Source organism: Copadichromis virginalis, linkage group LG2, assembly GCF_057382275.1.
Source record: "Copadichromis virginalis isolate Kocher_CV1m ecotype Utaka linkage group LG2, C_Virginalis_male_GT1.1, whole genome shotgun sequence".
NCBI lineage: Eukaryota > Metazoa > Chordata > Actinopteri > Cichliformes > Cichlidae > Copadichromis > Copadichromis virginalis.
The window spans coordinates 34,795,068-34,809,303 of NC_140619.1; the positions used below are offsets into that span (position 1 = coordinate 34,795,068).

At 39.9% G+C, this 14,236-nt stretch overlaps 2 protein-coding genes across 2 annotated transcripts; both read right to left on the reverse strand.

Annotated features, from left to right (window-relative positions):
• Positions 1 to 13: 13 nt before the first annotated feature.
• chic1 (cysteine-rich hydrophobic domain 1) lies at positions 14 to 5,822 on the reverse strand. Its single transcript, XM_085432261.1, has 6 exons — positions 5,632 to 5,822; positions 4,125 to 4,179; positions 3,032 to 3,187; positions 2,747 to 2,803; positions 2,247 to 2,306; positions 14 to 1,442 (listed from the first exon to the last, which is right to left on the reverse strand). Exons 1-6 carry the CDS (start codon positions 5,775 to 5,777, stop codon positions 1,392 to 1,394), a joined length of 525 nt encoding a protein of 174 aa, XP_085288387.1. The 5' UTR covers positions 5,778 to 5,822; the 3' UTR covers positions 14 to 1,391.
• A 1,419-nt stretch (positions 5,823 to 7,241) lies between these two features.
• On the reverse strand, positions 7,242 to 10,339 carry cdx4 (caudal type homeobox 4). The gene is made up of 3 exons (XM_085466547.1): positions 9,904 to 10,339; positions 8,376 to 8,521; positions 7,242 to 7,527 (listed from the first exon to the last, which is right to left on the reverse strand). Exons 1-3 carry the CDS (start codon positions 10,337 to 10,339, stop codon positions 7,294 to 7,296), a joined length of 816 nt encoding a protein of 271 aa, XP_085322673.1. The 3' UTR covers positions 7,242 to 7,293.
• Positions 10,340 to 14,236: the final 3,897 nt, after the last annotated feature.

Below are 14,236 nucleotides of genomic sequence, written 5' to 3' on the forward strand. Positions count from 1 at the left end.
AAGTGGCAACAAATTAAATTCAAAATCGACAATTTATTTTCTCTCCATTGGGATTAGGTCACCATGATAAACACTTACAAAACAAAATGTAACAGGGACAATACTGGGAGCAGTAAACTCTCCTTTGTACAGGAGAACAGATTTCAACCTGCACTTCTCTGTGGTTTTCAACTATACCAGAGGCACTCTAATACAATGCAATGCAGCAATCTTTTGACTAAGATTCTGAAAAACAAAACCAACACTTGAAAGGATGAGTGAAACAAAGAAACCATCAGCTCAACACATCAGGATCTGTAGAAGCATGTGCTTCCTAACACTTCAGGAGGACCAAACACAGCACAGGGAAAAGTACAAAACTACAAAATTAATACAAAGTTAGTGGGGGTGGGAGAGAAATGAGTGGAAGTGCAGAGTTCAAATTCAAATCTTCCAATCATCTCCATCTTTAACGGATGACCAATCACTGAATGTCATCTTAATTGGCAAAAACCGCATGGTAACATGCACTGCTGTTGTCACCGGAAGAAAACTCAGGATCCACTCCAGTCTGAAATCCTGAACTTCATGTGCAACAATCAGTCCCAACTCTGGCATCAGGTACATAGTCACTATATGGCTTACAAGATAAACAGGTCCATATAAACTAGAAAGGTACGTAGACATCTTTCATAATCAAAACTATTGTACAGCAATATATTGGCAAAAAAACTAAAGAGCTAAGTAACTTTATGTAAACAATGGTATACCACTGTACAGCTTATTCTAACATGGTATTTACAGGTCAAGTTCTTACTAGCTAGTTCCCATGTACAGAGGGTTCTTGTAAGGACAAAACACGGGGTGATGACGTACACTGTACGTTAGGCAATCTCAACCATCCCATCTACCTGCAAAGAACTGGATTAAAAGAGGGGAAACCCAACAAACAGCATCTGAGCCTACAGACTTGTTGAATTACCCAAAGCCTTCCTCCTCCTGTTACATGTAGTTTCTATTTTTTTAAATCATACATAAGGCAAGGATAGTTACGGAGGTGGAGGCATCACATTCTTTGCGAGGGATTAGTGATTTAATAGATGGGATACAGGCTGATGGTTCTTTGGGGTAAATGCACTTTTTGAGAGTATCACTTGTTTTGTTTTTTCTCACATGTAACAAAAACACATCAGAGTGCAACAAAGGGAACATGTGTAGTTCTGTCGGGAAATGTGCAAAATCTGCTCTAAAGCAAAGTGACAGTGTTGCAAATTTTAATGTACAAGGTACTGGGAGATTTACAGGGTCGTCACGAGACACAGCGGCGCAGACCCTTTTTTCCAACATACTGTATATACAAGGCACTAAGGATAAGATTCAAGGGCCACTCATCCAGTCTGGCAACGGCCTCGTCAGTCTGGTCGGAATATAGGATATTTGGGTAGGAATTCTATAAGAATCACCTGAAGAGAGGAAAAACACAATTTCGCAAGGTTAAAATCCAACTGTTTTCACCAGAGCACAAACATTACTAGTTGCTTAACTAATCTCTTTATTACACAGACAAAGACAAAGTAATCAAAAGTTTAAGTTTAAGTAAGAGATTTGAGTTTCTCTGGATTTCTCTGAAAATCAGCTGCGGGATCACTCACATACATGCGGCCTAGCAAATCATTTAAATCAGCGGGGGTTGGTTACATAGGAAGAAAAACCTGTCAAAGCAATGACGACCAGCAGCACCACAAACAACACACGCCACCTCTCTAAAACTGTTTCAACAGTAACTACACATCACAACCTTCATGAAGGGAGGATTTATAACACAATGAATGTATTTGGCTGCATTTAATTTCGCCAAGTTACTACATAAACAGACAGACTTTATACGTCATATATTTTTCTTGACTTTTATATTTACATTTAGTTGGAGCTGGAAAGGTGGTACTAAAAACCAAATAATTCCTCATTTATTAAGTACAAACTTTCTTTTTTACTTTGAAAGGTTTCTACAAATTCACAATTAAATATCAGTTCATTCTAGCAAAGCACTAGAAAATGAGTCATTATTAAATAATCTGCAAATAACACTTATATATTTATATAACATTTCACTTCCCTTTTTGGTCCTTTGTCATAGAAACTGCTCATCCTTGTTTCCTGGACTGTTTTTTTTATTAATCCATTTTACCGAAAAACAGTTGAGCAGCTAAAAATGATCTGCAGATTGATCAGTAAAGGGCATAGTTGAGAAATCCATGCCTACTTACATATTCCATCATATTACTGCTTTCACATTTTCTTTTACTGAGCTTCCAGTGCAGCCCCAGCTGATGAAAGAAAAAGAAAAAAGACAGATACAATGAATGGACATCTCCCTCACTCTCAAACAGACACAAAGACACACACACAAATGCACAAACAAAGGAAATCTTCTCTTCAGTGTCAGGGGAATTCGAGAGAAGGACTGTCTGGTCTCGCTGGGGTCAAACTGTGGCCAGACACCCTGAAGAGCTTCCTTTATACCTTTGCACGGCTACTAGCTGTAATTTGTTGCTGCGAGACAAAACAAAATTAACATGGACTTTTACTGCTGACCTCACGGTCCTTTCAGGCACTGCGTACCAGATTGCACCAGATCTGACTGGCGGGTTAAAACTTACACAACAGATTAATGATGTTTATCCATCACGATGATACTCATCTTACACACACTGACACAGACCAATTAAGCACTTTTACTCAGGTGCACTGTAGCCATCCTCCTTACCTTATGGTATAGTCGGTTATTTTCCCACTCTAACAGCTTCTGAATAGACCGCCTCGTCTTCGGGAACAGACCACAGAGGGGAAAAAAGGGCATGCCCGTTAATTCAAACAAAAATACACATTACTCAGTTTAACACGTGAACAGGTAACAGTTATTATTATTGAACGCAAGTTGTTATTACCGTCTACACTTAGACCAATTGCTATAACAGCCCCTGAGTAATCAGCACTGATGTAAGGGAGAGTTAAACTGTCCAACTCGTGTCACAGGAGATTTGAGACTTACTCTCTTGTTGAGGCAGATAACGGGCCATAGGCTGCAGCCTACTGTACAGCAACAACACAGGCAGCCACAAAGAAGCCACTTCACATTCACAGGTAAGTTCTTCTTCAAACAAGCATTCACCCTGCTGATGCTGGTTTTGAATTCCTCTGGTGCTACCTAAAGAAAAAGGGACAGGACACGTAGTGAAATGAACATGGGAACTTCTCAGAAAACAAGGAAGTTGGATAATTCAATTGTTTCTTGGTCATGTTGACTTGAAAAGATTTCTCAATGCATAAGAAACCTGTGCACAAGGATCAAAGAGCTTTAGAAAACCAAACAGGTAGATATTTGCAGATGTTGTCCAGAGATGAGATCTAAATACATTCCCCCAACTTGCTAACCAGGCTTTGGACTGTTCAAGGCAAGGAGGGACTCAAAGGAGAGATAAGCTCAGTGCCTGTGGCAGCGCCGGCCAAACAACTTGAATGGATGCTCATTCCTCTCTGAGCCTGTACGCCATAAAACAGGGGTCGTAATCTTTTATGACAGGATGCAAAGGTCTCTTTGCAAACAGCCAAAGACCATAGAATAAAGCCCAGCAGGGCCTGATCTGCACCCTTCAATCATCATAATTGTGACCTCATCCATCACATGTCACCCTGGGTCACAATACCGAAGGTACTTTTTATTGCCCCACACTTCCCTCGGCCTGCTCTTACCCCTGCAGCCTTTTTGTGTTTCTGCGTCTGACCCAGGAAGCTTTCCTTTCTTGTCTACGGCAGAGTCTTCATTTCATTATTTTATCACCTGGTGCTGGACCCTCCGAAACACTGGGCGCCAACTGAGCACCATAGCCAGCTTACTCATTTACAGAGTTGGACAGCAGCTCCTTTTCTATGCAGTGTGGTACGCTACTTATAATGAATTTCCATCAGATCAAAACCCCTCACGGAAGGCTGAATGGGGAGGACTGGGGAAGTTAGGGCTGTAAAAAGCCCAAAAGAACTAAGGAATCACTGCAGCTTTAATTGCTCAATTCTTCCCACTTGGATTTGAACAGAAAGCAGTCTGCAAGACTGAAGTGCAAGAAAAACTTAAAAAGCAACTGTACCTTTCCCGTGAGAACAGAGGGAAATTCTGTGTCAAATCTGTTGCTCAGTCCAAACCTGAAAAAAACAAAACAAAACAGAGCAGATATGTCAAAAACAAACACTCAATAACAACAAAAATTAATCTAAAGCTAAAATATATTAGCTGCTCCTTATTTAACACTATTTACCTATTTTAATTATAACTTTATGACAGAAAAAAGGACAACATTAAACTAAAAATGTCAGCAAAGACTGTTTCCTATTTCTGTATGGTGTATAGGCCCACTGTAGAGAGATCATGCTGCACTCACATGGGTTAAAGACAGTCTTGACTTTTGTGTCAGTGTCTCTTGACAGGCTTAAGCAAAAGCATAAATTTTATCTACTGTTTTTTAAAACAGTAGATAAAATGCACTTATATGTCACCATGTACACATGTTGACCAACACTGCAGAACTGGGTAATAAGATGGCCTTCATCAATGGTGGGTATTTTTTATATCGATCTGCTGTTTCAGTTCTTCAGTGGATAAAGTAACCCTTGTTAAGACAAGGATTTCATTAATTCTCTCCCTGGCTCAAAAAGATGGAATATCTGAATCAGATTGTCACCACTGGAATCAGCCAAACTGCTATTTTAAACATTAATAATTGAGAATCAGTGCAGCTTCACTTGGAGGTTACTTTATTTCTTGATGTAAAGAAGGATGAAAGAGCCACATCCATGGGATTCTGCATGATTGCTAGTCCATTGATTAAATAACTGTCAGCAAGTCCTTGTATTTACTTGATATTTGGCATGCAATCAGAACTTATCCCTAAAAATCTGATAACAGCCTTATCAGTACCCGAGGATGACTACTTGAGTCTGAAAAAGTTCTGCAGAATAAAATCAGCAGGGTGCAGCAATCCTCTAGCAGCAACAGCACCCTTCCAAACAGCTGATTATGTTTTCAAATTTGGGCTTTTTTCTGTCGTAGTTATTCTTAATAGCATCCACGTGTCAAGTTGAAGAAAGCTTCCAGCTTGGCCTCGGCATCAGCTCATAAGGTGAAGGATGAAGATGAAGGGTGGATCTGATAGCGATGACAGTGACAAACATCATCTTATTAAGTCCCTCTGAAGGTTGGACGTGCCTCGGGCTCTATCCCCCATTAATCAACATGATAAAGTGCAACGGTCTCCATCATATATAGGCAGTTAAGGGACAAACAATTATGAAAACTACAGTAACCATTGCGAATTAGCCCACGACAGGTAATGTAATGCGAGTCAAAACACAAGGATGAGGACTTGTAGCTAAAAGAGCATCTCACGTAAACTTGACCAACGTTAACAACGGCTGCGCCTGCCAAGTTTTAGGTTGCCATGCTGACATAAAGTCGTTAACGTGGGTTTACGGGGAAACAGCTATACCCTCGACCAAACATATGGCTAACTGTTTTGATTTCCGTTAGCTCGCAGGCTAGCCTCAGCTAAACAGGCGATACCGGAAACAGAAAGAAAGCACAAACGTGGCTCCACTTACACCGTGATGTGCCCGGCCCCTCGCATAACCACGGGCTCCGGACAGTATCTGGGCAAGTGCTCCTCGCTCACTACGTGCTCATCCTCTTCGTCTTCTAACTCATAAATGGTATCAAAGTCCGCCATGTTGGGTAGTAAGACGCTCATGACGTCTACGGCGGGGCCGCGCACGGACGCACGAGGCCACGCGCGCGAGAGAGCCACACAGTGTGCATAGAGGAGAAGAAACCATCGCCCAGCTGAGTCCTGAAGGACCAGGCCTGGTATTAGACCGGAAAAATACATGTATTTAATAATCCACGGTAATATTTGTGTATGTGCAGGTGTGTGCATGAGTGTATACAAGGAGGATGGGGGTTATTGTTATTACTCTTATTATTAGCTGTTAATTTTTGTCCCATCCCCAATTTGATCATTAATGAAGTATAGATAATTCACATATCCCCAATATTCCCCAGTTCTATTTTTTTTTCTTTCCCCCCACTTGCTCTTGTTCTTGTATGTATTCTGTGCCTTGGCCCGTCTCGAAATGTATTTTTCCAATGGGAGAATATGTCAGAATAAAAGTTTAATATTCGGGGATAATCAATGAACTTCCTCATTTCAGACATATGCAGAGGGTCAAAGTCAGGAACACCCCGTAATAAGCCACATGTCAGCTACAGAGGCTTGAACTACTCACTTTAAATGACAATAACCTGCTTTGCTGACCTTTTCCAGACAAATGAAACTGCACCCTAACATAGGCTTAAATCTACAATGTGAACCGGTCCAAATGGATCAGGAAATTAAAAATCCCATTTAACTCTTTTGTATCTGATGCTTTTGTATACATTTACATGTATTCTTTTAGCCACATACTGAAAGGCCAAGCTTTGCATGTAGGCCACTCAAACTCTTTGTTTATTGCAAGGCTACCGACTCTTTTCATGTTTACACTTGTCAAATCTTTTAAAATTCCAAATTAAAAGTAGATGCATTGAAATGACGCAAATTATGCATCAAAGGGGAAAAAAGCCTCACGGATGATGTCCCTGGCTTTTTAGAACTTCTTGCAGTTAAATTTTAAATAAAAGGCCATGCTGAGATGATAATTCCCTGGTTGATATACCAGTGAACAGGCCTGGTTAGGTTTTTATTCTGTGAATCCCAGATGCACAACAATTCAGAAATAAAGAAATTGACAGATCTACTGCAAAACACCTTTTATTTACATTTTCAAAGTTGCCATTAGACGACCTCTCTACCCGTACCATCTGTTTGATTGATTCACAAAACTGTGCTTGAAAGCGTAAACGATTTGTCCAGTTAGATTTAGCTTCACGAGGTCCAGTGTAATACTTCAATGGCATGTCCCTGATTTCTCACGTTATCCACAAACACATGCACGTCATACCAAATACAAAAAAAGATAAGCTATTTATATCTTATTAACTCACAAACGTTTTAAAACAGTTTAAAAATACTTCGATTTTCTCCCCCCCATTTCGTTAAAACTATTCTATAAAAACTAATATTTGAAGAGCCTCCAGCGTTTCCTTGCTTTAAAGCAGCTGTTTATCCGCAGCTTTGTGCTTCAGGACTTGGGTTCAGATCCTCTGGCTTCCTGTCAAGTGTCCTGTGAGTGCCCACTTATGTGTGATCGTCCTCAGGGCGAGCTGTTCTACTGAGTCACAGTCACTTGCTGTATATTCCTGATAGAGGGCAAGGTGTTCATTCCCTGAGGAGGGTACATAGAGCCGTGGATGTCCGTGGGACTGAGAGACCCCGGAACCGGCAGAGGGCTGACTGAACCCGGGTCACTGTGCACAGACCCGCTGCTGCCGTCGGACTGACCCATCTTTTTCTTGATCAACTTTCTCTCTTTAGCTCTGCGGTTCTGAAACCATATTTTCACCTGAGGAGACGCAAAAAGAAAGAAAGAAAAAATTATTTGATGAATATTTTCCTGTTCATATAATTTGATAATTAACATACAAAGCAAATAACGTGTACATCAACAGGTCCACAAAATAGGCCTGAAAAGCAAGTATATATAACCCAATTGCTTTTTCATTTTATTCTCTATTTTATAAAATTAAATTAAATAAAAACACCCAATTAGAAACCTTTTCCCCGAGTCTGGGCGTTCCCTATTTTTTCTCTATTTTGTCCACTGGCATAATGAAAAATAAAATAAAATAAAATCCAGGTCTGTAAAAATAGGCCTTGAAAGGAAATAAATAACAAATAATTTGTTGTTGCATTTCTCGTATTTTTTATTTATTTATCTTTTTAGTAAGGCATTACTCTGACATTTTTTATTCTCTGAATTATTTATTGTCATACAAAATTAACAAAATTACATTAAAATGTTGAATATTTACTAAATTAAGCATTTAATAGAATAATTTCAAACAGAAATGTGAAAATGTATAATACAAAGCGTAATTAAATCACCGAAATAACTACAAATAATTTATGTTTCCAATCATAAATTATTTGCAGACCCTCCCTGTCCAATAATGAATTTATGCGGCTGTAATATAAATACAGGCACAATTTATTGCCTGACAATACTGACCTACTTTTGTGGTTAGAAGCACATGTAAACATACAGCTTATTTTACGTATTTATATATTTTATGCCATGTGATAATTCTTTCATATAGAAATTACTATATAGGTATATTTATATGATATTAATTGTCGTTTCTTTAATCAATAAAAGGACAGAAAATAAAACAGTAATTAATAGAGACCAACCTGTCTTTCCGACAGACCGAGGTTGACAGCCAGCTCAGATTTCCTTCTGATGGTGATGTATCTGTTGAAATGAAACTCCTTCTCCAGCTCCAATCTCTGATGGTCTGTGTACACTACCCTGTACTTCTCCTTCGTCCTTGTCTTACCTGTGAAGGTGAAAAAACAAAAAACACATAGTCATGAAGAGGTTGTCTGCCCGTTTTTAGGATCATCTGCTTGTAGCCAAGTGGTTGAACTGGAAGGTTTCCCCCCCGGAGCAGGCTGCATGCCAGGACCGGTCTATCGACGCATAGCATCTTTATAAGCTGCGTCTTCAATACACATGTCTCTGTCTTTTCAACAGATACGCAGTTACTGCTTTTTGATCTTGCTTTGATGACAGCTGTAGTGCGCTGAATTTCAAAGAACGACGAGTCAGTTCCTCCACGAGACACGGGAAAGACATCTGAAGAACCCGTGGGTTCAACTCAGTTCATTCTGCGTAAATATCCAAATTACTGTCTGAATGTGGGCTATTGCTATTTGAAATGGCTTTACACTTTCCCAGGTACAAATGTGTGTGTCATCGGTCTTATGGAGGAGTGAAAAAAAAAAACAACTAAAGGAAACCAGTAAACTCACCATGAATTCGGCTAAAAGATTTAAACTGATGTCTGGATATTATTTAAAAAAAAAAAAAACACTCCTATATGGCATGGATAAAATAGCTCTACTGTAAACCAAATACATTCAATCTGAAATGCATAAAATCCACATTCTTTTGTGAACGTGTAAGTACTCTGCGTTTGAGATATTAGCTGTGAAAAACGTCACTCTTTTCCGGCAATATAACTCTTGGGAAAGGAAGGGAGGTTGGCGCATATCAAAGCGAAGAGGTGCTGAAAGAAAAAGGGACACTGCCTGGATATGACGGATAACACCAAACACTGTAACAGAGAGGCCGACCTTGCATCTCCTGCAGTAATGACATTTACATCACAACTGGGCCTGGCGCCGATTCCTTGCACCTTTTAAAATTTCTTCCATGGGAATAGAGCAGCCAGAGCTGCTGGGCTCAGGTCTGGGATTAGAATGTCAGGCCCATCCTAACATCATGTATATCAAAGTTAAGACATAGAAACGGTTTGTGGATACATTTGATGCCATTGGTAATTAACAGAGTTTCCACAGAAGCCAAATAAATTATGACCTTATAAGTAGCCTATTTAAGATTTAATGAGGTTTTATATTCATAACAGTTTAAATTTAAGCAACCTGCAAAATGCACTGTCACAGGACCGGAGTTTCCTTCTGCTCGTTCAACTTCTTTTCAGTGGTTTTTTCAATTTTCCGGTTGTACCCTTTCCATCAGTGTGGAGTTTGGTGTGTTTCGATGGAACTTGTTTGATTTTACACATTATTTTAAATGACATGACCTGTGCGTAAATGGACGCAGAAACTAAGCCGCGCAAAAAACTAATTTCTGCTGCACAACCAGCTTCTCTATTCCTTAAATACACAGAACAGCATTTTGGCACAATGGTCTCACCTGTAGACGACGATTGCGCAGTTTTGCTCATCCATTGGTATGAATTACGCCTTTCCCTGCCAGGAGAAAGTTGTGCAACATTAACGTTGTCCGGTGGCGGTTGTAATACCGCAGATCCCGGAGGATGCATATGTGCGTACTCGTTTGAACAGTAAGGAACCTGTCCAGGAGATGAGTTATTCATGGGCGTAGGAATAGTATTAGGGGGTCCCAAACTATAAGCACCCCAGTCCTCTCGAGGGGCGCTATATGAAGGCCCCCAGCTCCCCGTAGACTGTGGGTGCGTATCCATGTTTGGCACATGATGGTATCCAGTAAAGTCGGGGTACTGTGGTGTTGAAACAAAATTCTGTGGAGGCAGATTGATGCTTGATCTTCTTACAGGCCCTTGGTGATACATGCCGCTTTCTTTATCCAGTAGGTATCCAACATACATGATTTGGTGAAAAACCTTTAATATATCAAAACAGCTGAGGGGTTATGTTGCCTATTTTAAGGCGACATTGTCTCCCTGTAGCTGTTTAAAAAGCAATCCTTGTGGTTTATAGTCCAAATCGGTTCCCAGAGAGAAATGCAAAGTAGTTCCAGCCTGTCTCCAGCCTCACATGCTGTGGCTCTGTTGACAAGAGACCAAAGGTACACTAAGGCCTGCCTGACATCAGCCAACTCCTCAACTCTTGTAGATTTGCATCCAAATGAGAGCGAGCTGTCCCCTTGCGCCTGTCCTGTAGCGCGTCATCACAGGACAGTGGGCCTATCCTGGACATGAGTTCCTCACACCGTGAATAAATTAGCACCAGGGCCTATCAGCTGCACATGCTGCAATAAACCGAGGCAACACGTTCACAAATGCATTAATTCAAAAGGCCTATGCGTAATTGCGCACATTTCTCACATTTGTTGCAAGAATTAATTTTCTATTGGCAACTGAGCAATTGCCTACATTAAAATGCAGTAACGATGCCAACATTTCTAGAGTTTCATCTTATAATTACGCAACGTTTAGATCGAATTTAGATTTCAAAGCTGCAGGGATTCAGCAGTTTCCAACCACGCTTCACACGTAAACCCCGAATTATTTGTCAAGATATTCACTTGCAAACGAGGTGCAAAGTATGAGACTTTAATTCTTTAAGCAAGTAGTATTCCGTGTTCACACCTCAAGGTCGCACTTCACAGCTAATTCCGGTTACAAGGAAACTCCTGCAACCCCCTCCATGACAAACAGCGGCCTGCGACACATGAGTCAACGCTGTCCCCTCAAACTGCTCTGCATACATTTTTCTGTAAGTTTGCTTAATGTTAGTGTGTCAATGAATCGATTAAAAAAAGCCCATTTGTATAACTCAGATCTCTATAAAATCCCATATCATAGATTAATGGACAGGAAATAGTAACAAATGTAGCAAAGTGGACGCGGGTTTATGGAGGCAAGCAGCAGTTCAGACGTGACGTGTGCACACACACGTCTGAACTGCTGCTTGCCTTCTGTTGCCTGATTAAATTCGTCGCTCAGGAATTTAATCAGCGCAGAAACATAACTGGGGGTGAAAATCTCATCTGGTTAATGGTGAGAAAATACTACTGAGTGATCGAGTCGTTTCTTGACACTCCACGGCCCAGTCACGCCTGTGATTTGCACACAGTGCAGCGTCCTGGCTGTCAGTCAGCTGGCTCTGCTTCAGGAAATCCTTTAACTCTGCATTTTGGCAGCAAGGGGGGTAGCGTACTGCAGTGTCGTGGCACTTTGAAGTAAGAGAAAGCTTCTTGGCTTTCCCGATCCATGACATTACAAATGACTAAAAATCAATATGTGCTTTTCTAATGCGTATTACTTAGTGGGATTCAGGTAAAGCACTCAAATAATAAAGGTGTACGCAGTGACAACCACTTTTGATTTTTCTGTAAGGAAAAAGAAACTGCTGGAAGCAGACAGGAACAGCCATTAAAAAAATACAGATAAGAATCTATCTGCTAGTTGTTCACTACGTGTTTTATTACACTCATACAAAACTGCCATAAACCCGCGTCCACTTTGCTACATCACTGCACTGTTTGCTCTGGAATCACTGGTCTGTCCTTCAGTTTCGGCCTTTCTGGATTATAATCAGACCAAATGACGCCCTCTTGTTGATTTCCACAGAACTACTGCTGTTGCTGTAACTTGATTGATTTTCAGTTTGACAACCTCAAGAGGGCAGCCTCCGCCAATAAAACCATCAACCCAGCCATTCTCTTCCTCTCATCCTTCCAATAAAACCAACTGATCCACACATTTTTAGAAATCTGCTATTAATAAATATAAGCTTTGCGATCATTTCTAGTTTATTTTCAATATTGCTTATGAAGTTCAGCATGTGCCTCCATGTCTAAATATGAAATCAGCTTGATTCTAAGTTTGCAAACTACTTTTATTGATGGAGGAGCTTAAAATCTATTAAAGAGGATGGGTAGATGAGCTTGCTGTGGATATATCTCGCTATGACTGAAGGTCTTGTCTGCATAATATTAATGCAATGTACAAAGACATGGATAATACATTTGTACAACTGATAATAATACACAGATGGCATCAACAAAGCGTGGGGCACAAACGGCTTCTGTTCTTGTGGAATAATATAAAAGACTTTATTTCTGAAGTCTTGAAGAAAGGATTTCAAATCTCTGTGAAGCTGTCTATCTCAGGTTCAACAACTGAACTTCAACACTCTGACTTTTCTTCCTTTAAAAAAAGTACTATTTCCTAATTGTTCTCTTTAAATGTCCATCTGACTGGGTTCACATCATTCTGCATCTGATGGTTCTTGCAAATCTGTGAGAAAAGTCCTGCTGTCAAGTAATTACATGTCATTAGGTGACATTTATGAAGTGAACCACTCTGCGGGAACTCTAGTTTGACTTATCTTAAGGAAATCTGCTCATTTATCATCATGGCTGCTGTCACATGGTGTTGGCCCTACAGACTCAGAGCATTATTTCTGGATGACATCATCAACACAGTTCACTCTCAGCACATCAGGAACAAAACGTGACCTATTTTCTGCCCTTTATTCTCACCCACAACTTTATGTTTCAATCCTTCTGGTATGAGCATTAGTTGGCAAACATTCTGATATTTCAGTATCGTTACTGAAACACCACTTCACCACAGAACTTCTATCATAAAGCCCTTAAATGACTTTTGTACTTATAGTTCTTTGTAAATTACAGTGCTGATGATCAAAATCTCAGCTCAGGTTCATTTTGATTCTGTGTTTGCATTCAAATGTTTGTTGCCTCTGAGTGCGACACGATAAACACCTGCAACTATCTAGTAAAAACACTAGATGGTGCAGTTGAGTTATGCAACGTCTCCAGTCTTAACGCTTCTCTTGCATGTGCACAATGAAAACTCACAGGTAAATGTCTATCACTAATTTCATTGTGTTTGTGTTATGTATTACGCCTCACAGCGCTCTTGTTTACTCTCATTGCTGTTGTAATTGGCATTGTTTTATGCTTGCCACTTGTTCCTGTACTAATAATCATTAAATAAATAGAATAGAATATGCAGCAAAAGGCAGTAAAAGCTTTTATACAGCATTGACAAGGTGGCTTAGATAGTTTTCATGATAATTAAAAGACTAATGACAGGGGAAAAATGCAGAAGTGTTAAAAATGAACCCATAATAATTGAATGTTCTCATTGTCTGATGAGTCTTTTGTCTTTTTTTCAGGAATGCACATATTAAATATTTACTCACTGGTTTGATAGAGCTCGATTTGCATATGGCAGTAGAGAGAAGGGAAGCCAGTTTCCTGCTTCGGTTGACCTCAGTCACCAATAAAAATGTGCAATGACTTCAAACTGAGAAACAAAAGTCACATCTCTCTCTTTGAGCTCGGCATAATGTAAATATAGCAGATCAATGGCAGTCAGAGGTGAAGCAGCCCAGGAATTTATTGATGTCTTCAATTTAACACGGCACATCTCCGCAGGGGATAAAACACAACCACTTGTTACTATTTTGAGAGATGGTTTGTTTTTGTTTTTAAACAAATTAACCAATCCTGAGTCCTTTATAACGCAAAACATCTGGGAAGCACGAAATCATGTTCTGCAGTAAATGTACTCAGGATACGACAGAATGAATGTTGGCAACGTGACGAAAATGTTCTTGCAAGTTGTTTTTGCAACAGTAACAATTAGCCATCCTTTACTTACGCAAGAACACGCAAAATTAAACTCTGAGAATTAGAAGAAGCTACAACATGCATTGCTGGATTCCTGATAATACATAAATACATTAGTTTGTGTCATATAATCCATTACAGTACAACAAAACAGTATATT

Bases quoted from the DNA above. Each gene is read 5' to 3' on its own strand.
- cdx4 (XM_085466547.1), bottom strand. From the start codon at position 10,339: ATGTATGTTGGATACCTACTGGATAAAGAAAGCGGCATGTATCACCAA. The intron at 8,522-9,903 runs GTGAGACCATTG...TCACCTTCACAG, and splicing joins TGCGCAATCGTCGTCTACAG to GTAAGACAAGGACGAAGGAG. The intron at 7,528-8,375 runs GTTGGTCTCTAT...GCGTCTCCTCAG, and splicing joins TCGGTCTGTCGGAAAGACAG to GTGAAAATATGGTTTCAGAA.
- chic1 (XM_085432261.1), bottom strand. From the start codon at position 5,777: ATGAGCGTCTTACTACCCAACATGGCGGACTTTGATACCATTTATGAG. The intron at 2,804-3,031 runs GTAAGTCTCAAA...CTGTTCCCGAAG, and splicing joins TTATCTGCCTCAACAAGAGA to ACGAGGCGGTCTATTCAGAA. The intron at 2,307-2,746 runs GTAAGGAGGATG...TTCTTTCATCAG, and splicing joins ATAACCGACTATACCATAAG to CTGGGGCTGCACTGGAAGCT.